Below are 27,236 nucleotides of genomic sequence, written 5' to 3'. Positions count from 1 at the left end.
TGCTCTGCATACACGCTATAAATCTTTAGTTTCATTGACTATTCTGCCTAACACTACCCATAATTTAACTAATGGAATATACACGTCAGTCATTTTTAATGATGAAAAACACAATTGCTATTATTATTACCAGTTTGAAAAATGCTTTGAAAAATAACGGGACAGTTTGTGCAGAGTCGGATAAATCGGGACTTCTTTATCCTGGGATGCTTCCGTACTTTCTAGGTGGTAGAGATTTGGAATTGAGTCACTGACTATCTATGCAGTACAGTATTTAAATTCCTGTTTTTGTTATTTCTTTGTGTAATCTCCAAGGCATTATAGCAATGAAACTGATCATCCATTGAACCTCACAGCCAGATAGTTCCACTATTGTCATGATACAGTCACTGCTTGGCATTTGTGTGTGACGCAAATGTTACTTGATGCCAGTTCGAGCCTGAATGCTGTTCAGGTCTTCATGTATGTCTGCACTAATTGCTTTATTATCTGAAGATGTCAATTGTCAAAACTGTCGATTTATGTGTGTATGATCTTCATTTTCCCTCATTTTATAGGATAGTTCATTGATCAAGCAGTTAGAGGCAGTTGTGCATATCAACATGTGGACATTTGTCACGGCCCAGAACTTTGTCTGTTTTCAGTTATTTCTTGATATTACGTGGATTGAATTGGGTAAAGATTGCAGTATTGGTAATGGTGATATGGGGGAGAAATTAAGGTGGATCTTCCATTTTGAATATGGTGGCGAATGCTTCAACTTTATAATTTGCACTTTCATGCTAGGCTCTGTAGTCATTGAGTATGATTACGTTTGTGGAACCAGCTTTACTTGTTAACTACTTGCTTTTCTTTAGCAATTTTCTTTCGGAAGATTCATCTCAACCTTTCCCCCCAGATCTATTTACCATAAGAACGTAACAGAAGTAGCAGTAAGCCATTATGCTCTTCATGCCTGCTGTGCCATTTAATACAATGACCTTTCATGTGTTATCCCCCTTATCCCTTGAGTTCTTGAATATATGAAAATCTATCAATCCCTGACTTGAATATTTGATTGATTGGGTTTCCACAGCCCTATTGGATAGAGAATTCCAAAGGTTCACCACCTCTGGAACGAGGAATTCCTTATCTGTCCTGAATGCACCAGTATGACCCCTGGTGTAATGAACTCCTGCCAAAGAAACATTAGCTCTGCATGTACTCTGTGAAGCTTTGAAACAATTTTGTAAATTTTGTGCTAATTCTGCTACCTAACATTTATAGTCACTATTTCCAAGTTGGCAAGTACACCTCATTAATAGCACCAGACATTATTTGAAAACCAAACTGACCATGAGTATTTGTCCTGTCGTTTTAACTTTCTTTGTTTAACTCTTATTCCAGTGCAAATAACCCCGTGAGGAGATTGTGTAACATTACTTAGGGGCAACATTCCTTTCATGCACTGTTGTAGCTACTTGCTATATCTGACCTTTCAATCTAGTATAGTGCAGAAAGTCCGATCTCCTCATACTACTATCCAATGAAGCTTTTATGCTTGTAATTATATACTGCTCCCAAGTTTGCAGCTGTGAGCAAAATGCAGAACAAAGTCAATTCACTGTTCTAAGCACTGAGTGAAGATAAATTCAAATCACTATTATGACTAATATTTCAGTGTTTTGCTCCCACTGCATATAGTTTTTCTTCCTAGAATGTTAGCTATCATCAGTAAAGCGTCTTTTTTGGTTTCCAATGATATAACATGGTAGCTTTGAAGTTCTAAACATCTCAATTTGCTTCTCTAATTTCAAACACATTTCATTCTTTACAAATAGTCTGTAGTTATGGGGATGCATAAGATGTAATTGAATATATGGAACTTGCAATAAAATGCACCTGTCAACCCCAGTAAATCTGTGGATTAAGCAAAGTGTTACTTTCTTTTACAAAAATAATGACCTGCTAAGCAAAGGTGGCATAAACAGCAGGGTCATTTGTTATAATTTGCCTTATTATTTTGAAAGATGTCAAATTTAAAGTGTTACATGAATAGGTTGATCCTGAGGTGGTTAAATATGATGTGTGTTTTCCAAAGTGGGAAACAATGTAAAGCAGGATGTGTGAGCTAAGATGTAGTATGAGAAAAATGCCCTGCTAGAATGAAGCCACTTGGAATGGTTGCCTTTTGGATTCGTGGTTGGCTGCACAAAGTCCAGAGATGAAAAGACAGAAGATGCGAGACAAAACGGGGCTCTCACTTAACTTTTTTTCTCTGATGCCAGCCGGGCAACCTTGGCACCTTTTTAGGTTGCCAAATGACAGTTTAGCTGGTCATTTAAGACGGCGTGCGATAATGTGCTCGGACGAAGTGCATAGTTACCAGACAAAATTATGTTCCATGAAGCTTTCGCATATTATTTCTGCTTCAAATAGTCAAAAACTAAACATATTCACCAAGACATGATATATACCACAATGACATGCAGCAAAATTATAATACAGTATATGCAGTATCTCAACTCTTTTTACACGTTGCAATGAATGCAATTTCTATTATTTCTTTCAAACAATGTGGTTGGATTATTCAGCGTATGATCAACCTCGGTGAGACCAAGCGCAGGCTTGGGGATCGCTTCGCACAACACCTCCGCTCAGTTAGCAATAACCAACCTGATCTCCCGGTGGCTCAGCACTTCAATTCCCCCTCCCATTCCGAATCCGACCATTCTATCCTGGCCCTCCTCCATGGCCAGAGTGAGTCCCACTGCAAATTGGAGGAACAGCACCTCATATTTCGCTTGGGTAGTTTACACCCCAGCAGTATGCACATTGACTTCTCCAATTTCAGGTAGTCCCTGCTTTCTCCTCCCCTTACCAGCTCTCCCTCAGCCCACTGTCTCCGCCTCTTCCTTTCTTCTTCTCACCCCTCTCCCCATCCTCACATTAGTCTGGAGAAGGGTCTCGATCTAAAACGTCGCCTATTTCCTTCGCTTCATAGATGCTGCCTCACCCGCTGAGTTTCTCCAGCATTTTTGTCTACCCATTCACACAAATTCTGTTATCCCACTTTCCTCACCCACTCCCTGCACATTAGGGGCAATTTTACAGAGACAAGTTAACCTACAAAGCCAATGCTTCTTTGAGATGTGGGAGGAAACCCACACGCTTGCAGGGAGAATGTGCAAATTCAACACTGACAGTACCCGAGGACAGGATCGAACACAGATCTCTAGTGTGTAAGGCAGAAAGTCCACCAGCTGTGCCACTATATTTTGTTTTCCAACACACAAACAATTATACGTTGATAACTTTGGTTACTAAAAAAAAATAAACTATCTATTTTCAGTCTTAAATCTCTAAGTGACGCTATGTCCCCCTTTACAGCTACTGTATGTTTTAATTCAGTTCAATAAGACAGAATTCCTCCTCGTAGGCTCCAAAGCCACACTCAGCAAAATCAATAACCCCACTCTCACCATCGACGGCACCACTGTCTCCCCATCTCCCCAGGCCCGCAACCTTGGCGTGATCTTTAATTCCACCCTCTCCCTTGAGCCTCACATCCGCCATGTCATTAAAACCTCCTTCTTTCATCTCCGCAACATCGCCAAACTCAGACCCTCTCTCACACCTCCCGCTGCTGAAAGACTCATCCATGCCTTCATCTCCTCCCAACTGGACTATTGCAACACTTCTCCTTGGCATCAGCTCCACCTACATCAACCGACTCCAACTGGTCCAGAACACAGCCGCCTGACTCATCACCCACACCAAATCCAGGCATCACATCATTCCAGTCCTCAAACAACTTCACTGGCATCCCATCTCCCACCGGATCACCTACAAAATCCTGATCCTCACCTACAAAGCCCTCCGCCATCTTTCCCCCCCCCCCCCCCCCCATATCTCGCTGACCTCCTCTCCCCCTACCAACCCTCACGGTCCCTCAGATCTACATCAGTCGGTCTCCTCTCCATCCACGTCCAACTTCCGCAGTTTTGGGGACAGAGCCTTCTCCAGGGCAGCTCCCAGGCTCTGGAACTCCCTCCCCCAACTGATCCGCAATTCCGTGTCCCTCACCATCATCCAGTCCCGCCTCAAGACCCATCTCTTCACCTCTGCCTATCCTTAGCCCCACGTCCCCCTCCCTTTTCATCTGTGCATTAATTGCCTCATATTGTGTTTTGAATTGAATTCTGTCTTTACTTTGTGTACTAGTCATGTCTCTACTATTTATTTCATTCCCCTTGCATGTTTTTCCTCTACCTGCTACATTTTTGTAAGGTGTCCTTGAGACTCTTGAAAGGCGCCATAAATAAAATTTATTATTATTATTATTATTATTATTAGTTCAAGACTATGGGGCAGTACATTGGCATAAAGGTGCTACCTAAAAGTGCCAGAGACCCGGAATTGATCCTGAATATGGGTGCTATCTGTATGGAGTTTGCTCCTTTTCCCTTTGATCGCAGGGGTTTCTCCGGGTGCACTTGTTTCCTTCCACATTCCAAAGGTATGCAGGAACCTTTTTCAGACCCAACCCAAAACATAATATTTTCCTTTTGTCCAGAGATTCTGTCTGACCTTTTGAGTTACTCCAGCTTTTTGTGTCTATCTTCGGTTTAAACCAGCATCAGCAGTTCCTTCCTACACACACAATACTATACGATAGAACTTTATTAATCCTAGGAGGGAAATTGTGTGTGTGTGGGTGTGTGTGGGTATATCTCACACACACACACACTCGCACTCACACGGTGGATGAGGAGTGGGCGGAGAGCAGAGAACCAGCGGCCCGGACATGGGTGGCGGGCGAGCGGAGACGGAGAGTGAGAAGTGAGAGAGAGAGAGATAGAGAGGGGTGGCCCCCTCAGAACTGAACGATAGGTGTCCCGGGTGCTTGCTTTTATTTTGCCTGGCGGGACTTTAGATCGCCATTGGCACCCGGGCAACTGTTAATTTCGAGCCCTGCAAAAGATTTTAAGAGTTGTGAATTGTGAAGCTAGAAGGAATGTAGATGAGGCAGGGGGACAGGGAAGTAGCTGCAAGTCCAGGTGGGGCATAGGGAAGAAGGGGAGGGTTGTTTAGTAGTTACCTAAAACTGGAGAATTCAATGTTCATATTGTTGGGTTGTATGATGCTGTTCCTCCAGTTTGTGTGTGGCTTTGCTCTGGCAATGGTGGGGGTCAGAATGGGACGAAGAGTTAAAATGGTTATCAACCAGGAGATCTAGCAGGCCTTATGGACCAAACGTAAGTGTTTGGTGAAACGATCGCCGAGTCTATGCTTGGTCTCGCCGATGTACTCGTCGACAAGGCCAGAGGAGGTGCATGTGAACCTCTGTCTCACCTGGAAGGACTGCTGGGACCCCTGGATGGATGTGAGGGAGGAGGTATACAAGCTTTACATCTCTTGCAGGAGAAACTACCTGGGGAGGAAGTGGTTTGGGTGGGTAGGGATGAGTGAAACAAGGAAGGCAGAAGGAGTGAAGATGGGAAGATGTGATGGGACCACTTTGGACGATGTAAATGTTAGAGGATGATGTGTTGTATACGTAGATTGTTATGGTGAAAGATGAGGACCTTGGGAACTCTATCCTTTAGAATCAAGATTTTCTTCCCAGGATGGAAAAAATAAATACTGGAAACATAGCTAAGGTGAGAGGGGCAAAATATAAAGGACATGGATGGGGCAAGTTGTTTACGCAGAGGGTGGTGAGTGTCTGGAACCCGTTGCCAAGGGTGTTGATTGAAGCAGATACGTTAGTGGCATTTAAAAATCTTTTGTACAGGAATACTCCAAAGACGTACAGGTTTGTAGGTTAATTGGCTTGATAAAAATGTTTTTAAAAAAATGGTCCAAGTTGGCGATATTCAGAGTACTGCCCTGCCGACTACAAAATTCAGAAGGTTATGGATATTCAGGGAATGGAAGGATATGGGTTATGTGCAGGTAGATGAGTGATGGTCTTGGCATTGTGTTTGGCACAGATGTTGTGGACTGAAGGGCCTGCCATTCTGCTATACTGTATTATGTTCTGCGTTCTAAGATATTTGGCGATGAGTTCTATGGAGAAGGAGTGGGGAGAAACAATGGGTTTGCTAGGGCAGTCCTGTTTGTGGATTTTAGGAAGCAGATAGAAGCAACAGTGTAGAACTGGGGAATGATAAGTGTGGAAGGCTGTGAAGGGAAGATGGCCAGAGCTGATGACCTGATGTTCGACTGTGGAGTCATGGTCAAGGGCTAGGCGCCTGGCAGACTACAATAGGACCTCCTTTGTCAGCTGGTTTAATAACAATGTTGGGATTGTTGTCGAGTGAGCAGTGGGCTGTGCATTCGGAGGGGGTGAGATTGGAGTGGATAAGGGGAGTGAAGAAGTCAAGATGGTTAATGTTGTGCAGGCAGTTTGCAATAAAAAGGCCCAGAGAGGGTAGAAGGCCGACAGGAGGGTCCATGAGGAACGGGAATGTTGGACACAGGAGAAAGGTTTACATCTGAAGAGATGGCCAAGGCTGTGGCATGTTTCTGTTTTGGGCACTTTTTGAACTATCTGCAATCTTTTTTTATGCCAGGGGTTTTGTTCTTGTGAGGTTGTAGATTGGGATCCAGTTACAGTCAAGGAAATGGTTTTGTACCATTACAGAAAATGCTTCCAGGTACTTGACATATTCAGTATTTTCTTTCCTATTGCAGGAAACATTTAATATATTAATACAGTGAAGCTAATGGATATTTGTGATGTATCTAAGCACTGTCAATTTGAAATAGACATTCCGGTGGGTAAACAGCATGACAAATTCTTGAAGAACGACTAAGTGTTGGAAATACTCAGTAGGTCAAGCAGCAGCTGTGCAGAGAAACAGTTCACATTTCAAATTGATGACCTTTCACCAGAACACTCTTCCGTTATCCCTGGAGTTTAATTATACAAACCACCCTGTTGTGATTATCTTCTGTGCACATTATGTAAATATCTGGCACACGTTGGAAATATATGTTTTTTTTAAATTAATTTCGCTAATTTACATTGCCATTTTCTGTGATTTCTTTCATAATTAAATATTTAAATTTAATCTAAAAATTTAAAGTGATTTTATTCAAATTTAAGCAAAGCAAACTACACAAGTATGAAACATGAATTGGCTATGATAGATTGGGAAACGACATTAAAAACATATAACAGTAAATCGGCAATGTCTTAAAGAATTAAAGTATCATTTATCCCATTTTGGTGATAAACATTTGGTCATAGAAAAAATGGATGAGCTGTAATTGACAGGAGAATGTAAATCTCATAGAATAAAGTTAAAGACCCAAAATGCTGCCAAAAAGAGCAAGTAAATCCGAGGAGTGGGAACATTTCAGAGAACCACGAAATTGATCAGTAAACGCAGAGTACAAAAATGGTCACATGAGGGACATGACATTTCTATGAAAGCTTATGTGTATTCTTGAAGGGATGGTGAGGAGGAAAAAAAGTGTTTTAGAAATTAATGAGACTGAATGGTGATGGACTCCAATTCCATGTGTCCCAAAATTTTGAAATAAATGGCAACAGTGATAGTGTATGCATTGGTTGTTATCTTGGGAATCACATTAATTCTTGAATGGCTTAGACAGATTGGAAGCTAGAAAATGTAGTTTGACTGTTTAAGAAAGGTAAGGGAGAGAAAATAAGGCACAGCAGACCAATTAGCCTCGCATTGCTGCTAGGGGAAGTGTTGGTATCGATTGTTAATGAAGTGGCAAGAAGCACTGAGAAAATATGAGTAAGATTGAGCAAAGTCATCGTGGATTTATGAAAAAGTATTGTTCAGCAGTTTGTTAATATTTTTGAAATTTAACTAACAGAATAGATAATGGGGCTCTGATGTATATGATGGGTTTGGACTTTCAGAAAGCCTTCTATACATTCCCATATGAATTAATAAACAAAATTAGCATAGGATTAAGGATGATATGAGATTAATGGACAGAAAACAGTTTATAAATAAATGGGGTCAATGTTGACGTTGTATGATGCTCCTTGTCTTAATTTTATTTCCTTGTCATTACTCTCATCTTTATTTCTATGCACTATTAAATACAGTAGAATTTACGAAAATAAGAAAATAATCAAAATGCTGGAAATTAAAAATAATGAGCCATTGAAATATCTGATTAAAGGTTGTTGTTTAGTGGTATTTCTGGCATTCTCTCTTTATAGAGAATGTTGTGAAATGAAAATGTGCTTTAGCATCAACTATACAGTGATAAAAAGATGAAAATTACTGCAAAATCATTAATTTATGGCAGACATGCAAGGCTGGATGAAACATTGAGCAAAACGATAATGATTGGAAAATTCATATTGACCATGTTAGATTGATAATTCAATTTGTGTTGGATTTTGAGAGAAATGTATGCATCCATCATTCTCTTAAACTATCTGCAGAACTTTGTTTTACTTCTGATTTCTAAATCACGTCAAAGTATAATTACAGAAAATCCACTATATTGAGCACATAAATAATTCCTTGCTGCAAAACATTTTAGTATCTGAAGTGCTTTGTCAAGCTGATAAATGCCATCTTTCAGATTTTGTTTTGTTTCGCTGTGTGTGTTGGATTATAAGGAAAACAATGCATTTGAAATTTCAAATGTTTTAAAATTATGAATAAAACAAACACGATACCATTTTTGGAAGAATACTTTTCATTGGAGTTCTGGTAAATAAAGGAGCTTCTGTGCAATTTCTGTTGCTAATGAGTTATCTTATTTAGGTTACTTCTATGTGATTAAAGATACAGATCATGGCACCACACAGAACAGCTTATTGTTTCAAAAATAATTTCCTTCATGTACTTGGAGTAGGTCAGTTTAATGAAAAAGTGATGTCCAAACTCAACATATCAACATAAATAAATGCAATTCATTTTTCCTGATTGAGTTATCAGTTAGGGCGGCACAGTGGTGGGACGGTAGAGTTGCTGCTTTTCAGTGCCAGAAACCCGGGTTCGATCCTAACTGGGTACTGTCTGCACGGAGTTTGTATTTTCTCCCTGTGACTCTGAGTTTTCTTCGGCTGTTCCGGTTTCCTCCCATGCTCCAAAGACGTACAGATTTGGAGGTAAATTGGCCTCTGTAATTTTTCCCTAGTGTGTAGGGTAGTGCTAGCATACGGGGGCATTGCTGTTTGGTACAGAACCAGAGGGCCAAAGGGCCTGTTTCCACGCCGTACAGTGCCCTCCATAATGTTTGGGACAAAGGATTTGGAAATTACAGCAGTGTTTATACATAGTACCCACATTTCTGGGCACCATAATGTTTGGGACACAGCAATGTCATGTAAAAGAAAGTTGTCATGTTTAGTATTTTGTTGCATATTCTTTGCATGTAATGACTGTTTGCAATTGAAGCCTGAGATTCATGGACATCACCAGTCTTCTCTGCTGATGCTCTGCCAGGCATGTATTGCAGCCATCTTTAGCTTTTGCTTGTTTTGGCAGCTAGTCCCCTTCAGTTTTCTCTTCAACATATAAAAGGCATGCTCAATTGGGTTCAGATCGAGTGATTGACTTGGCCACTCAAGAATTTACCATTTTTAGTTTTGAAAAACTCCTTTGTTGCTTTAGCAGTATGTTTGGGATCATTGTCTTGCTGTAGAATGAACTGCCAGCCAATGAGTTTTGAGGCATTTGTTTGAACTTGAGTAGATAGGATGTGTCTATGCACTTCAGAATTAATTATGCTATTACCATCAGCAGTTATATCATCAATGAAGATAAGTGAGCCAGTGCCTTCAGCAACTATACATGCCCAGGTCATAACACCCCCACCACCGTGTTTCACAGATGAGGTGGTTGCTTTGGATCTTGGGCAGTTCCTGCTCTCCTCCATACATTGCTCTCTCCATCACTCTAATATAAGTTAATCTTCGTCTCATCTGTCCACAAGAACATTTTCCAGAATTGTGGCTGCTCTTTTAAGTACTTCTTGGCAAACTGTAACCAGGCCATCCTATTTTTGCAGCTAACCAGTGGTTTGCTTCTTGCAGTGTAGCCTCTGTATTTCTGTTCATGCAGTCTTCTGCAGACAGTGGTCATTGACAAACCCACACCTGACTGCTGTAGAGTGCTTCTGATCTGTCGGACAGGTGTTTGGGGATTTTTCTTTATTATAGAGAGAATTCTTCTGTCATCAGCTGTGGAGGTCTTCCTTGGCCTGCCAGTCCCTTTGTGATTAGTAGTGCTCTCTTCTTAATGATGTTCCAAACAATTGATTTTGGTAAGCCTAATATTGGCTGATATCTCTTAACAGTTTTATTCTTGTTTCTCAGAGTCATAATGGCTTCCTTGACTTTCATTGGCACAACATTAGTCCTCATGTTGATAAACGGCAATAAGTTTCCAAAGGTGATGGAAAGATTGGAGGAAAGACTAGGTGCTGAGAGCTCTCTTATACCTTCATTAAGGAGGCAATTAAACATACCTGAGCAATTGCAAACACCCGTGAAGCCATGTGTCCCAAACATAATGGTGCCCTGAAATGGGGGGAATATGTATAAACACAGCTGTGATTTCTACATGGTGAAATCAAAATGTATAAAAATGGCCTTTATTAAAATCTGACAATGTGCACTTTTACTACATGTGATTTTTTTTCTCTATTATAAATCTCAAATTGTGGAGCACAGAGGCAAATAAATAAATGATGGGTCTTTGTCCCAAACATTCTGGATGGCACTGTATAAACCAATCTTTTCTGTTAAATGCCATTTTGATATTTGAACATGTTTATTCTACTTCCTATTCTATTTTAAAACATTTTTTGTGGCTGGTGTAAAGAATGTCATACAACTCAGAAGTGGGCCCCTTGGCCCACAGTATCCATGGCAACCATCAAACATTCATGATTTGAATCCCATTTTCCTTATGTACCTTGGCGAATCGGGCACTTATTTTGATACTTTGTAAATGTTGCTGGATTCTCTGTTTTCACCATCCAGATTTCAGATTTCAACCACTGTCTAGAAAAATAATTTTTCCGCACAGATCCTCTAAACCTCCTACCCCTTTAAACCTATTCCCTCTGGTTTTATACAGCACTGATGCGGGAACGTTTCTTACTTTCTATCCTTCACCCCACAGAATTGTTCATGCATTAATCAAGTCCCCAAGCCTTCTCCACTCCGAGAACAACAAACCCAACTTTTCCAGTAATTTCATAGTCACAAAGTCAAAGAATCCTTTATTGTCATTCAGACCTTTCAGTCTGAACGAAATTTCGTTGCCTTGCAGTCATACATATAATAAAAATAACAAAAACACACCATAAACACAACATTTTTTGCCACCTCCAATGGGATCCCACTATTGACCACATCTTTCCATCTCCACCCCCCTTTCTGCTTTCTGCAGAGTCCGTTTGCTCTGCAACTCCCTGGTCAACTTGTCCCTTCGCACCCAAACCATCCCCATCCCAGGTACTTTCCCCTGCAACTGCAGGAGATGGATACATCACCCGTCCCTTTACTACCCCCCCCCCCCCCCCCCCCCCCCCCCCCCCCCCCCCACTCCATCCAAGTACCCCCAACAATCTTTTCAGGTGAGGCAGAGGTTCAGTTGCACCTCCTCCAACCTCATCTACTGTATTCGCTGTTCCAGGTGTCAACTCCTGTATATCAGCGAGACCAAGCGCAGGCTCGGCGATCGATTCGCTATACACCTCCGCTCAGTCCGCCTTAACCTACCAGATCTCCCGGTTGCTCAGCACTTTACCACCTCCTCCCATTCCCAATCTGACCTTTCTGTCCTGGGCCGCCTCCATTGTCAGAGTGAGGCCCAACACAAATTGGAGGAGCAGCACCTCGTATTTTGCTTGGGTAGCTTACACCTCAGCGGTATGAACATTGACTTCTCTAACTTCAAATAGCACTTGCTTTCCCTCTCTCCCCATCCCCTCCCACTTCCCAGTTCTTCCTCAAGTCTCGAGGGCCTGTCCCACTTGGGAGACCTACACCGCGACCTTAAGCGACTAAAAAAAATATATCAATGTCACCGTGACCTATGATCTCCTACGACCTTCCTCGACTATGTGTACAACCTCCTACGACTGTTGAAGACCTCCCTTGACTATGAAGAAGACCTAAAATGATGTAATTGTTACTTTTTTTTTTCTCACTTTTTTTTAAAAATCATTCTGAACCATGCAAGCAAGGAATGAACTAGTTTGGAGGATGTTAGTAAAAATACAACTACAGGTGCACAACCTTTTATCCAGAGTCCCGGAAACCGAAAAACTCCGAAAACGGGCCATTTTTTCCCAGGATGTCATCTGCACACCAAAGCTCGCGTTTGGCGCCAAACTTGACCCGAAATGACCCACGGTCAACCCAGGTCTGTACTACTGTAGTGGCTGCCTCCTCCCCGGAGACCGGGGAGACACTTCAACATCTGTAAATCATTGCTTAAATGTTAGTCAGTTAGTTTGGAGGGCTTTTATGTGAAGGGGGGGTGAAGGGGTAAACTTTAATTCTTAGTCCCCTACCTGGTCGGAGAGGCGGGGAGCGGACAATGCCTTACCGGGTCGCCGTGCAGTAAGCTCCGCAGCGCTGTGGCCGCCAACTCCCAGCTTCGGCTGCGGGCGTCCGGCCGCGGGCGGCGCTGGTTGTAGCTCCGACCCCGGCAACTCTACCCCTGGCTGTGAGGCGCTCCAAATCCACCGCCATCCGCGGCCGGACGCCCGCAGCCCCAGCTCCGAGAATGTTGGGAGTCGGCGCCTTCGCAGCGCTGGGATACCAGCGGGGAGCGGGCAATGCCTTACCGGGTCGCCATGCGGTAAGCTCCGGAGCGCTGTGGCCGCCAACTCCCACCATTCGCGGAGCTGGGGCTGCGGGTGTCCGGCCGCGGGCGCCGCTGGATTTGGAGCGCCGTGCAGCCAGGGGCAGAGTTGCCGGGGTCAGAGCTCCAACCGGAGCCGCCCGCGGCCGGACGGAGCCCCCAGCTCCGCGATGTTGGGAGTCGCCGACCAGGTAGGGGACTAAGAATTAAAGTTTCCCCCTTCACACCCCACCCACCACCACCACATAAAATCTCTCCAAACTAACTGACTAACATTTATGCAATGATTTACAATGATTCCCCGGTCTCCGGGGAGGAGGCAGCCACTCCAGACTTTTCAAGTCGCCCGCGCTACCTACCTAATCTACGCTAAAAATCTTCCATTCGGAAATCCGAAAATGTCCGAAATCCGACAAGTGTCTGGTCCCAAGGCTTTCGGATAAAAGGTTGTGCACCTGTACTGCTGTTTGCAGTAGCCCTTTTGCTTCAGCAGCTTTTTAAGAAAAGCAGAAGGGGATTAGCAAGGGTGAAGAGGAAGCACAAGAAGAGGTCACAATGGGTGAATGGAGATGATGTGATGGACTGTCCCAGTACACCAAATGAGTGGAAGAGAGTGGTGCTGGGCTTTGACAAAAGATGTAACTTTAAGCACACATGTGGGGCAGTGGATGGCAAACATGCCATTCTTGTCCCTGTCCCTGTACCCCTCATTTTCCTTTTCGTACAGGATGGCATTCTGCTGGAACCATTCCTCAAGGTCCCCCTCCTGCTGCCTGGTGAAGGTGTTGGGCATAACCTTCCTCCAGCCCTCTCTCACCACCATTGGGCCATCTGCCTCTGATACTGTGTCAGACACAGGAGAAAGGGCTGCTTTGCTGCCTTTAAATGAGGCAGTGAAGGATGGGGTGGTGGTGGGGACATATTACTACCACTCGGGTCTCCTCCTCCAGGGGTCTCTCATGCAGGGCTACCTCCTCCTGCACTATCACCTCCTGTGGCATCACCCCCTGCCACTACTACTCCTGGGTGGGCAACACATGCATGGCAGGTTTTTTTGAGTGTTGTGCCCTCCCTCTGCGCTGCAGTCTTTTTGGTGCCATCTCTAAAACACACGTCTCCTCTCCAAAAAACTCTCCAGCTGTGAATGAACATGCCTTGGAGTGAAAGAGGTGACGTTCTGCTGTTTAAATTACCTTTTTTCTACTGACCTTTTTTCACCCCGGAGCTATTACCTTCGACCACCTTTGATTACCTACGACTAGCATCTCGACCTACTACGACCCGCTTCGACTAGACCTACGACTAAAAAAGTAACGATTTTTCCCACGGCAACCTATTTTTAGTCGTGGTCAATTTTTAACATCTTGAAAAATATGCTGTGATCTAGCTGAAGCCTCGACTACGCGGAGACCACTCTCGCTCATGAAGGAGAGTGACGAAGACCTACGACCTCGTGGCGACCTTGCCGCGACTATGGGTCGCGGGCAAACTCGCCAGAGGTCGCCCAAGTGGGACAGGGGCTTCACTGTCTTTGACTACATTCTATCTCTGTTTCCCCCCCCCCCCCCCACCAGACATCAGTCTGAAGAAGGGTCCCGACCTGAAACGTCACCCATTCCTTCTCTCCAGAGATGCTGCCTTTCCCGCTGAGTTACTCCAGCATTTTGTCTACCTTCAATTTAAACCAGCATCTGCAGTTCTTTCCTCCACAAAAAAATAGTGGAAATAAATTATTATTGATCGTGAGAGACTTCCAAATTTTATAGATATGTTTATTGAAGATAATTTTGATATACGTTGATCACATTCAACCAATGAGCTTTATCTATACGAATAATAGGTTTGGTGAGTTAATGTTTTCTCAGTCAAAAGACTCATGTTTTGCCATTTTACAAGCATCCTTAATCAGAAAGTGAATATTAGCAAGTTCTGCAGCCATAATTCACCATCCTTTAGATATGCAGCCTAGCCTTAAATGCTACTTGCCACAAGCTACTGACACCTGCTAAGGCATTTAGCTACTCAGCAGCACAGGCTGGACTCTGCAGTGTTTTAAATTAGCAAGCTGCATAAGCTTGGTGTACTGCTTACTTTGAAAGAGCTGTAGCAGGTTGACTCAGCAACACAATTTCTCCTTTTCCTTCTCTTTCCTCGCCTCCCCCTTCTCTCTCCATGCCTGTTTTCAGAGAATGTCCTGTTTAGACCATTGTTCTTGTATTCTGGCTCGTCAACTATCGGAACCAAGATCATTTATTTATGCTATGTTGTGATGCAATTTGTAGTTACTGGAGAAAAGTTTTATTTCCCCTTGAGTCTCTGGCAAAAAAATTGTGATGACCAAAATGTATACTGTGATTTGATTCCAGAATTGAGCTATTTGATAGTGTTAATATGACTTTAATGAGCTTTGATAATGATCTCCAGGGAAGGCTTGTTGCCTGCAGGAAGGGTGAGTGATTTTGAATAGCAGGGAGATGTATTCATCTTATACATGCCATACTTATGCTGGTGACGGGTGTGCAGATGAAATGGTAGTACCTCTGGGTGCATTAACTGATCTCTGCAATTATCTGTATCAGCAAGAAAATCAAAAGTTGAGGATGAAATTTACAAATCTGCAATAATGAATTGCATTAGTTGTTTGATTTTGACAATGCTCTCTATTAGCTGCTCAGCAAAATCAGCTGTTTAAAAAGACTCCTGTTTAAGAGCATAACTTGTATTTCATGAACCTATGCCACATTGTAATGTAGAGAGTGGTTAATAGGTTCCAGGATTTTCTGTTATCATACGTGTGTGTATATAAATGTGCGAATGCAATGGTGAATATTTGGAGAACGGCGTTAGTAATGTTTTCAGTAGAATTAACTGTCCACACTGTGCAAAAGCCATGTGATGAACCCCATAACCTAAAATTCTGATTGCAGACTAAGAATCAAATTCATAACTTTTGAGTAATTTACTTGAACTAATGGGGAAACTAATCAACCTTGTCCAAAAGTCCTAAATGTGGGAATGCACAGCCAAATGTCTAATGTTACAGGATTGAATTCAGTGAGTACAGATGGAAGACAGATTAGTCTTCGCTTTCGTGTTCATTTAAAAGGGCCAGTTGTTTATCTTGTATTTGTGGAGACGGAATAGATTATTTTGTTCCATTCTCAGTACGTGATAATGACAACGTGTTAAAGATTGCCAATTACAGCATTTACCTTCCATTTTTCAATTTCTTCTCTTTCTTCTTTCTGAAATGTTTTTTGTTCTCTGAGGCATGTATTTCCATCATACTTGTCCAAGTGACCAGTGGCTTAATTGTCAGTTAATTATTTCATCATGCAAACATCATGGGTGGGCTTGATATGTCCTCAATTTCTACAAATGTATACTTGCAGCAGGTGCAACTTCTGTTTAATATTCTATTTAATCTATCAGAGCTAATTCAGCATTGAACGGCATCAATGCTTCCTAATCTGCACTCTGCTGGTGTAAAATAACTCAACAATCGTAGTTGTAAATACCTACATATAGGTTAGCCTTTGCTGTGTTGAGTGTTCTGTCATGGTGTATGCCTGCTTGCTCGGCCTTATTCGGTTATTACTGTCTTTCTGCTGCTGATTGTTCAACCTTATCTACACTGGTAGGTCAAAATCATTGAAGTATCTACAATGTCAACAGGAGAAAATGGTATTGAATCCATGTGGTTGTTGCTACTTAATGCTCTTACAATCATGCAGCAAACTAGGGTATTTGATAATCTGAAAATGGAATATAATTGAGAATAAATTTACAGTTGTGGATTAAGTTGAAGGAGAATTTTTTTTTCATACCTCCAGTCATCTATTCGATTTAGTGTCTTTTTATTAAATGAAGTCCTTCAGGAGAGCTATCAGTGTTTATGGTCTAGATACCCTATTGAAAAAAAGAAAGGACCACATTTTTCACAGGAGTCATTACAGATTAATCCACTAACCCCATTGTACCTTTGGGAAATAAACCACTCACTGTTGCAGATCCGGTGTGCCAGACAGTAATAAAAAGACCTACTGCACAGACTGTTTATCTGATCAATAGAATGTGATAGCTGATATTAAATGAAGTGCACCTGCGCATTTCTTTTTTTTTCTTGGCTATGTGGTTTATGGACGTGATATGAATTACACAACCATTTAAATTGTCATGTTTTGTATCCAGTTACAGATGGCTGTTAGTTAAAAAATTAACAAAACACCTGTGAGGAAGATTGTATGTAAAATAAACCTTGTCACAATGGTGTAAATACAGTGCAAAACATGATCTTTTAGCTCCCAAATATGAGCAAATTCTGGAAGTCTAGATTTGTGTTCAGGAAACCTGGCAAGGGGTTATTTTATCCTTGGCTTCAGCATTTTTATGTGATTGTGTAAGGATCTTTATTTTATTTGTGTCTTTCATGCTGTGATGATTTAGTAAATTTGAAATGATATTTTCATTATTTAGAAGGAGATATTTAACCAAATACCTTAACCATCTCATCTTTAAAGTCCAGGAAAGGAGAGTCTACAGCATATTGGCTTTGACTTCACTGTAATGAATTTCCTAGACTTTGCAAGGGTTCCTTGACCTCTCTGCAAAAATCCCTATGGCGTGATAACTTTGATGTACTGATTAGTTCCAACTGGAAATACATTTTTACTCAAAACTACTGGACTTTCACTGCGATCATTATAATGATTTATATTGTCAAGATTAGTAACTTTTGTAAACTACTGAACACAAAATGGTTTACAAAAAACATAATTGAATTATTGTTCACATTTTTTTTAATCCTTGATTCCCAATGCAAGGAGTTAACCTGAACACAGTGGCCTTCAGTACAAATGTCCCGGTGGTGCAGCAGTCGAATTGCTGCCCTGCAGCACCAGAGACCTGGGTTTGATCCTGACTGGATGATGCCTGTGTGGAGTTTGTACGTCCCGTCTCCCCTCCCCCCCCCCCCCCCCCCCCCCCCCCGTGATGGTGTGGGTTTTCTCCTGGTGCTCCTGTTTCCTTCCACATTCCAAAGACCTGCAGGATTGTAGGTTAATTGGCTTCTGTAAATTGTCCCTAATGTATATGGAGTGGATGCAAAAGGGAATAGTGTGAACGGATGACCGATGGTCAGTGTGGACTCGGTGGGTCGAATGGCCTTTTACCATGCTGTAAACTAATATAGATATTTGCAGTTTAAATAAGTTTCATTCATTTCGTGAAAATTTATTTATATCTACAATGTATCACACTCTCAATGCATTAGGTGTTTTTTTCAGCGACTACAGGCAACTAGGCTGTCGCCACATGCTCCCAGGGTGACACCTGTATGGTTGTGAGTAGTCACCTAAAGAGTCGATTTTCTGGTCACTGCTGGATTTTGAAACGTTCAAAATATTTCGTCGACTGTGGGCTTGACGAAGCTTGTCTTCAGTCGTGGGTTGTCACCAGGATGACGCAGGTTGTCGCCAGGTGACGTTGGTTGTCGCCCGGTGCTGACTTTGGTGAATTCCATTGACCACTACCTACGTCAACCGGCGACAGGTAATTCTGTCGTAGGTTGTCGCCTGTGTGATCGTAGGTGGACTCCTAATGGGTCGTCGGTTGTCAGTTGCTTGCCAAAGCTTGACGTCGACTAGGTGGTAGGTTGTCGTAGTTTGTTGTAGACGTTGTTATGGGGTGGGTCTAGTCGCTGCTTTTTCGCTGACCTGCTGCGACTGACAGTCGCCGAAAAAATCTAAGTGCTTTAAGTGCAGGAGTAACTCAGCGGGTTAGGCAGCATGTCAGGAGGACATGGAGAAAGGAACAGTTTTGATTCACACAATGCAACACCTCACATTTATCTGTATCTAAACATTTAGTTCTGAATCACTTTTTGATTCTGTAGAAGCGTCTTGATCCAAAACGTATACCTCTCTATGTCCTCCAGAGATGTTGCCTAACCCACGGTGTTACTCAAGCACTTTGTTTTGTAAACCAGCATCTGGAGTTCCTTGTGTCTACATAAAACATTTATAATGTGTTTGATTATTTTAAGCCATTATTACTTCGAGTACGTATGGACAATCCTGATATTTGTAGAAAGAGATTGTGCATGTTATTTTTCAGTCCACTGTTAAGAATGGAATAGAATTCTTCAAATACTCTTCAAGTATATGGATATTATTATTCCAGAAATGTTTAATTGTTCAGTCCTTATTAGCTAGAAATAGAGCACAACTTGTGCTTGTACTTTCTTTTTCTTGTGAGCTCTGTACAAAAATTTAAATCATTTTTGTCTCTTGTACATTTGCCTACCCGAGAATTATTTACAATAATTACATAAAGTTTTCAAAATTAAATCAATCTATTTTTGCATTTGGAACTGAGATTTAACCTTCTTGATAAGGTACTTTTGGTATCTATCAGTAAATCTGCAGTAAATCTCTTAAGTTTTAAATACTAAAAGTATATAAAACTTTTAAATATTGTGCTTTAATGTCTTCTTTAATTGGGTTCTTTAATTTCATGAAGATGTTTTATTCTTCACTAGTTCTTCGATTCAAAACTGATCATGCATGTAGGTGCAATTTTTGAAATAGGAGATCACTGAAGACATTGCAGCTGTTTCTCATCAGAATTATGTGCTTGCTAACTTGCATTTTTTTTTTTCCTGTGGCCAAACATTCATTGAAATTTATATTTTGCTATGAAAGCCTTGTTTTTACTTGGTTAGCTGACTGTCTTTTAAATATAAGACCAAGTTCCTGTGGTCAGGCATTTCCTGGAGAGGGTTGAAAACCAGATCAGATGATGATAGAGTAACTGGACTACAGTCATAATTAGATAAGTGATTGAAGATAGTGAAAAACACGGGAAACTCCTAAAGAAATTGGTTTACAACAAATATTCTGAGAGGGAGGGAGTGGTACATGTACTTCCCCGTTGGTTTCCTGTACTGATGTTTACTTTGAAAGGCCCAGTGGACTAGTAAGATTGCTTAGATTAAATAAAAATTGCATTTCAAATACAATAATCGAATATAAATGTAACGTATGAAATAACTTCTGCAATTATTGCTGGCTGAATGAGGTTGCTAATTGGTCGTTGCCTCAACATTAATCTGGACTTTGATCTTCATTGATCATTGATTCATTGATCATTGATCATTGTCGGTGGTTCAATGCAAACTGCTACAAACATTTCAATTGAATTGCTGTGCTTATGGGCAATGTGTAAGTTATAGGCGGATGATTAATAGGTTCCACAATGGAATTGCATGAGAAATATCTTTTGGAACACTTTTAAAGTAACACCCATTAGTGTAAATGGTGATCTAGGTGCCATGAGAAACTGATACAGGTGAATAGAAATGAAAAATGTTGATTATATATGCATCTTCCAAATTAATATGGAGAAAATGATAAGCATGTGCTAAGATGCACTCAACATTATTTTTAAGCAACTTTATCTTTTGAAATTTTTGAAATGATCTCCAAAATAATTGCTCATAAATAAAATGGCCACGGGTGTGCATGCTGCTGGCGCATTTGCTAAGTGTTGGGAACCCAACAGTAGTGCTCTGTTACAATTAGGAAAAATACTTTGGCAAACTGTTGACAAGAGAATTAAATATGTGAGGATATGAGGCCAGAGGAGATGAAGAGGAAAATGTGTGCAGAGACCACGAAAAAAAAAATTGAAGATGAAGGCAAAAGATTATAATTTGAAATATTTGCATGTGGAAAGTCAATTGCTGTTAATAAGAAACTAGACTAAGTGGGACCCGTTGGGTCCCAGTCACACGGGAGTCCTGATCCCCCAACGGAGCCCATTCCCCAATGCAATATTCCACCACTCACCCATAGCCCCTAACTGCGCAGGCGTGGCTCATTGTGGGAGCGGTGGGGCTGTGTGGGGCGGGGGAGCTGTGTGGGCGGCGGGTGTATGTGTGTGTGGGGGGGGTGAGTTATGGGGGGAGAGGGGACTGAGCTCGGAGAAAAGACGGGGAAGAGCCGTGGGGGGGTGGGGGAGGAGCCAGTGAGGGGGACCAAAGGGGTCGTGGCTGGAATTGGTGCGAAGATGGTCGCTGGTCATTCTCCTCTGCCGGGATTAGTCTTTGCTTTCCGTTTGGCGACATCTCCGACGCTGGGCTGGGTCTCCGACTCTGGGCTGGGTCAGGTCTCTGACGCTGGGGTGGCGCAGGGTTGCTGCTTGGGGCGGGGTGGGGCTGGGCTGCTTGGGGCTGGGGCTTCCCTCCGAAAGTCCGGTTGGAAACCTCCGTCAGCCACCCTCAGCTCCAGTAAAGACGCGATGGCACAGGAAGGGGCTACCGTCCCGGAGAGTGACAGGGGAAGAGACTAATCCGTGCGGCGCCGACTGGCAAGAGCCCTATCTAGGTCTCTCTTGAAAGTATCCAGAGAACCGGCCTCTGAGGCAGAGAATTCCACAGACACACAGCTCTCTGTGAGAAAAAGTTTTCCTCGTCTCCGTTCTAAATGGCTTGCCCCTTATTCTTAAACTGTGTGTGTGTGGCACCTGGTTCTGGACTCCCCCAACATCGGGGACATGGTTCCTGCCTCTAGCGTGTCCAAACCCTTAACAATCTTATGTTTCAATAAGATACCCTCTCATCCTTCTAAATTCCAGAGTGTACAAGCCCAGCCGCTCCATTCTCTCAGCATATGACAGTCCCGCCATCCTGGGAATTAACCTTGTAAACCTACGCTGCACTCCCTCAATAGTAAGAATGTCCTTCCTCAAATTAGGGGACCAAGACTGCACACAATACTCCAGGTGTGGTCTCACCAGGGCTTTGTACAACTGCAGAAGAACCTCTTTGCTCCTATACTTGACTCCTCTTGTTATAAAGGCCAAAATGCCATTCGTTTTCTTCACTGCCTGCTGTACGTGCATGCTTAATTTCAAAGACTGATGAACAAGGACCCCCAAATCCCGTTGTCCTTCCCCTTTTCCCAACTTGACGCCATTTAGATAGTAATCTGCCTTCCTGTTTTTGATACCAAAGTGGATAACCTCACATTTATCCACATTAAACTTCATCAGCCATGCAACTGCCCACTCCTCCAACCTGTCCAAGTCACCCTGCATTCTCATAGCATCCTCCTCACAGTTCACACTGCCACCCAGCTTTGTGTCATCTGCAAATTTGCTAATGTTACTTTGAATCCCTTCATCCAAATTATTGATGTATATTGTAAATAGCTGCAGTCCCAGCACCGAGCCTTGCGGAACCCCACTAGTCACTGCCTGCCATTCTGAAAGGGACCCGTTAATGCCTACTCTTTGTTTCCTGTCTGCCAACCAATTTTCTATCAATGTCAGCACTCTACCCCCAATACCATGTGCCCTAATTTTGCCCACTAATCTCCTATGTGGAACCTTTTCAAATGCTTTCTGAAAGTCCTGGTGCACTACATCCACTGACTCTCTCCCCCCCCCCCCCCCCCCTCCCCTCCCCCCCCCCCCCCCCTCTCTCTCCCCCCCCCCCCTCCCTCTCCCCCCCCCCCCCTCCCACCTCCCCCCCCCCCCTCTCTCTCCCCCTCTCCTCCCCCCCCCCCCTCCCTCTCCCTCTCCCCCCCCTCCTCCCCCCCTATCCCCCTCCCCTCCCCCCCCCTCCTCCCTCCCCCCCCTCCCCCCCCCCCCCATCCCCCCCCCCCCCCTCCCTCTCCCCCCCCCCCCCCTCCCCCCCCTCCTCCCCCCCCCCCCCCCTCCCCCCCTCCCCTCCCCCCTCTCCCCCCCCCCTCCCTCTCTCCCCCCCCCTCCCCCCTCTCCCCCCCCCCTCCCTCTCCCCCCCCCTCCTCCCTCTCCCCCCCTCCTCTCTCCTCTCCCCCCCCTCCCCCCCTCCCTCTCCCCCCCCTCCTCCCTCTCCCCCCTCCTCCTCTCTCTCTCTCCCTCTCTTGTCACTCTCTCTCCCTCTCTCCCACTGATTCTCTGCCTCCTCCTCTGTCTCTCATCTCCTGTCTCCCTCCTCCCTCTCTGACCCCATCCCTCTCTCTCCTGCCTCTCTGCTCCCCCCCCTCTGTCACCCCTCTCTGCCCCCCCCTCCCCTCCCTCCCTCCCCCTTTCCCCCCTCCCTCCCTCCCCCCTCCCTCCCCGACCGCCCCCTCCTCCCCCCCTCCCCCCCCCTCCCCCCTCCCCTCTCCCCTCCCCCCCTCTCCCTCCCCTTCCTCCTCCCCTCTCCCCCCCCCTCCTCCTCTCCCCTCCTCCTCGCTCCCCCTCCCCCCTCCTCTCTCTCCCTCCCTTTTCCTCTCTCCCCCTCCCTCCTCCTCTCTCTCTCCTCCTCTCTCTCCCTCCTCTCTCTCTCCCCCTCCCCCCTCTCTCTCCTCCCCCTCTCTTCCTCTCTCTTCCCCTCTTTCCCTCTCCCTCCCTCCCTCTCTCTCTCTCTCTCCCTCCCCCCCCCCTCCTCTCTCTCTCCCCCCCTCCTCTCTCTCTCTCTCTCCCCCCCTCCTCTCCCTCTCCCTCTTCTCTCTCCCCCCTCCTCCTCTCCCCCCCCCCCCTCCTCTCCCTCTCTCTCCTCCCCCCCCTCCTCTCCCTCTCCCCCCCCTCCTCCTCTCTCCCCCCTCTCCCCCCCCCCCCTCTCTCTCTCTCCCCCCCCTCCTCTCTCTCTCCCTCCCCCCCCTTCCCTCTCTCTCCCCTCTCTTTCTCTCTCCCCCCTCCCCCCTCTCTCCCACTCTCCCCTCTCTCTCTCTCCCCTCCTCTCTCTCTCTCTCCCACTCTCTCTCCCCCCACTCTCTCCCTCCCTCTCTCTCTCCCCTCCTCTCCCTCTCCCGCCCCCCCCTCCCCCCATCCCCCCCCCCCCCCCCCCTTTCCCCCCCCCCCCCCTCCTCTCCCCCCCCCCCCCCCCCCCCCCCCCCCCCCCCCGTGGTAAAGTTGCAGTGGTGGGAAGAAAAAAATGTGTTCAACATCAACAGAGCTGAACATGTTTGTGATTTGGTCTAATGGAGATGTCCTCTTACGTTTTTCCATTAATTTTTTATTGCATGTGACAGTTAGTACATTGAAAAAAGAGTTGCTACAGAGGAACATAATGGTTATCAGGTGCCTATGGAAATGCAAACTAGTAAATACACTGCCTTTGCTCATCTTGAGAAATTACATCTGACTGCCATTTAATTTGATTTCCTTCCTGAGTACTATAATTATATGTAATTAGATTATTGAAATGACACAGCCTGATTTGGCTGCTAAAAGACTCTTGACCCAGGTTAAACTCTTTCATTCCAGCGTTATCTTGGAAAGTTTCTCTGCACTCCTAAATGTCATCACTTTACAAAACCAACCCAGAAAAATAGAACAGAAAAAATGTAGGCAAAAATCATATCTACCTTTAGCCACTGGTTTCTCATTTGATTTGAGTGAAGCAAATTTTGGGACATTTGCCAGTCCTACACTCGACAGATTAAACAATAGAATAGAAACTGTATACAATATTTGTAAATATTTTTGCCAATTTTATTCAGTTAGGCACAAAAGTCGCTGAAAAGTTACATTTGCAAACGCGTGTCACTTTTTTTATTATTCCAATATATAATCATCAAAGGTATGAACATGATCAATTTGAGGATTTCTTTAAATTGATGATTATGAATGAATTGGTTTTAAGTGGAAAATGGGAGCTGAATTGCACGTTCGTTTGCCTCCCACATTATTTACAACGGCATTGGTGCCTCAATCCCATTGATGTCAACTATTAGCGCATCCACATACTAATTAATGGTAGATGCTTGTAGAAATTGACCGTCAATAATTACATGGAACAAAATGTTAATTCTATTCAAGGATAGAATTGAAACAATAGTATAATTTTCTTTCGGATTCCTTCTGTTGGGATTTATTCACAATTACGGCAGCCGTATTTTGCCACGGATACAACGTACAATTGTAAAGAGCCTGTGGATTGAGATTATTAAATCGTCTGTGCCAGTAAATTAAGACAATAGTATACTGGGATATTGCTGCTTCCTCCATAATGTGGGCATTTAATTGTATGTTCCATTCTTTCTATATGCATGCATTTGTGGTTATGTTATAAAATAGCAGTTGTATATTTTAAGGTAAAGCTTCATAAAGAAATAGTGAGATTAATTCACTGAAAATATAAGAACGAAAAAGATGAGACGGGAACGATTCCTTCTTTGTTTTACCCTATGTTTTGCTTCATATATGCGTGTAAATTAATTGGCTGTATTATATTAACTGTGAAGAGGTGAATATACTCAAATCCTAATTTGCTTTGTGTGTCTCTTTTTCAGAATGACATCTCCCCAGCCTTCGACAAGCCTTACATGGACTTAATGATGCCCCAGGCTTCAAATAATAATTTGTACAGTACAACTAGGACCTCACTCTTTCGCATAAATTATGGTACGACACATCAAAATCTCTCCAGTTTGCTGCAAGAAACCTCAGGACATAGTTTTCTGACTGGATTGCATGTTCGTCATTGTGTGTGTATCCTTGCGCATATGTGTATCTGTGTGGTGCACAGTGTGCGTAATGAAATATGCACAACAGCGAATCTGCCTCAGTTTCCTCATCAGCACATTCTACTTCAACAATAAACAGAAATGGAAAAACTATCAGCAATGCAATTCAGATGCCTAACCTGGACTGTAACACATGCATTAACCTTGACTTTCACATGCTGCTGAAAAAACATTAAGGTTTTCACTGTAAATTATTAAGTATAGAGAAGTATTGATTTTTAAAAAGTTGCTAATGTTTGGAAAATACAGAATAATATTTAACATTTTTGCTTCCTTTATATTGATACTTTTTTGAACTGAAAGTGTAACTTTTTTTTCCTGATGCACATCCATTATTGATGTGTCTGGAAGTAAATTACAGTTCTAAATATAAACAGAGAAATTTTGTTTAAAACTTGTGAATATATGCCGTGAGAATGGATTATGTTTCTATTCTTGGATAAAAGCTGTTTATACATAAGCATAATCCAGAAGTACAAGCTTTGGTGTACAGTCCCTTTCACTGATATGGTTAAAGTACCAGCAATGCAATCCATCTGCATAGAGTTAATTTCACACTTTTATTCTCTGCCTTCCAATGTGAGATATATTGCAGTCGGGATGTGAACATCACTATACATGGTACTGAACATTAATGGAATTCAAAACCGTACTCAAAACAATCACATTTAGTCTTCCTTTCCTTTATGTATATATTATGTACCTGGGCAATGTATACATGAACTGTCCTGGGATGGGCAGTGTTGTGTTTGTAATTTCTGGAGCCTGACTCCCTTCCCCCAACTCCCTGTAAGTAATAAATTAGAAAATGATTACATTTTTCTGTCCTGCTGGTGATTTGATTAAATGATAGACTGTGTCTTGACTGCTCATGATGCTGTTTTTGTAAATTTGCTGAAAGTTGCAAATAATTGTTACACATAATGCTTAAAGCGTATTAATTTTTATTTCTGAATTCTGGTAAGACATTTAACTCTATTTAAGTGTGTAGCAAAGAACAGCAGATGCTGGTTTAAATCGCAGGTGGACACAAAATGCTGGAATAACTCAGTGGGATAGGCAGCATCTCTGGAGATTCCTTCTCTCCATTCCTTCTCCAGAGATGCTGCCAGTCCTGCTGAATTGCTTCAGCATTTTGTGTCCACCTTAACTCTGTTTAAGAGTGTGTTAACCAATATATGCCAATTAATTAAGTTCAATTAATGGTGCCGATTTCATAACCTGTTATTTAACACAATCCCCTATTTTCAGACTTTCTACCCATTAGTAGAAACTGCCTGCTTTTTTTCTATTTAGTTAAAATAGAAATGGGGATTCAACTTGGGCAATGAGGTCAAAATCTACAATGTTTTGGAAAAATATCTTCTTGTTGAGACTGGTTGCATTTCTGGGGGGCTCCAGATAAACCTGTCTGAATCAGACGATGATCAGTGCTGTGCTTTTGGTAGATTGAGGTTGTAAAATTACACCCAATGAGATTGAATTGAAACTGTCCCATGTTCAGTTTGCTAACAACTATAAAAAAAGTTGCAGTATGATAACATTTTACCTCGATAGCCTGGCTGTTTTTGTGAATGTCAAGAGGCAAAAAGACAGAATGCTTTTCAGAATATTTTTTTGTGTCCAACATAGGAACTCTTCAGTTTAAATATTCACTTAATAATTATAATTGGCTTCAAAGATTGTAAAAGTGCCATTGCATAAACAGTTCTGAATAACAGTCTTAAAGGACTGGGCCCACTTCTCGCCCTTGCTTGTTTCACTGGATTGGTAGAGGCATTAGTCTTGGGCATTGTGTAGGATTTTAAATACATATCCATCCCTCCACAATGTAAAGGACTTTCAGTGATAATGAATGTTACCATTTCAACTGTGGTCACCTCCCGCATAATCACGTATGTATTTCTTACGAGTTGATTCTATATTCATTGGCATT

General features: G+C 43.1%; 1 protein-coding gene across 1 annotated transcript in view; it reads left to right on the top strand.

The window, feature by feature from the left end:
* Positions 1-26,117, top strand: part of irs1 (insulin receptor substrate 1) — a 55,896-nt gene extending 29,779 nt beyond the window's left edge. Inside the window, exon 2 of the mRNA XM_055645619.1 lies at positions 25,067-26,117. Coding sequence (XP_055501594.1) covers positions 25,067-25,071 — 5 coding nt within the window. The 3' untranslated portion in view covers positions 25,072-26,117. The remainder of the gene's footprint in view (positions 1-25,066) is intronic.
* Positions 26,118-27,236: the final 1,119 nt, after the last annotated feature.

The sequence above is a fragment of the Leucoraja erinacea genome, chromosome 14 (genome assembly GCF_028641065.1).
Source record: "Leucoraja erinacea ecotype New England chromosome 14, Leri_hhj_1, whole genome shotgun sequence".
Classification (NCBI taxonomy): Eukaryota; Metazoa; Chordata; class Chondrichthyes; order Rajiformes; family Rajidae; genus Leucoraja; species Leucoraja erinaceus.
The sequence above is the reverse complement of the archived record's forward strand: the minus strand, read 5'-3'. Positions and strand labels throughout refer to the sequence as shown.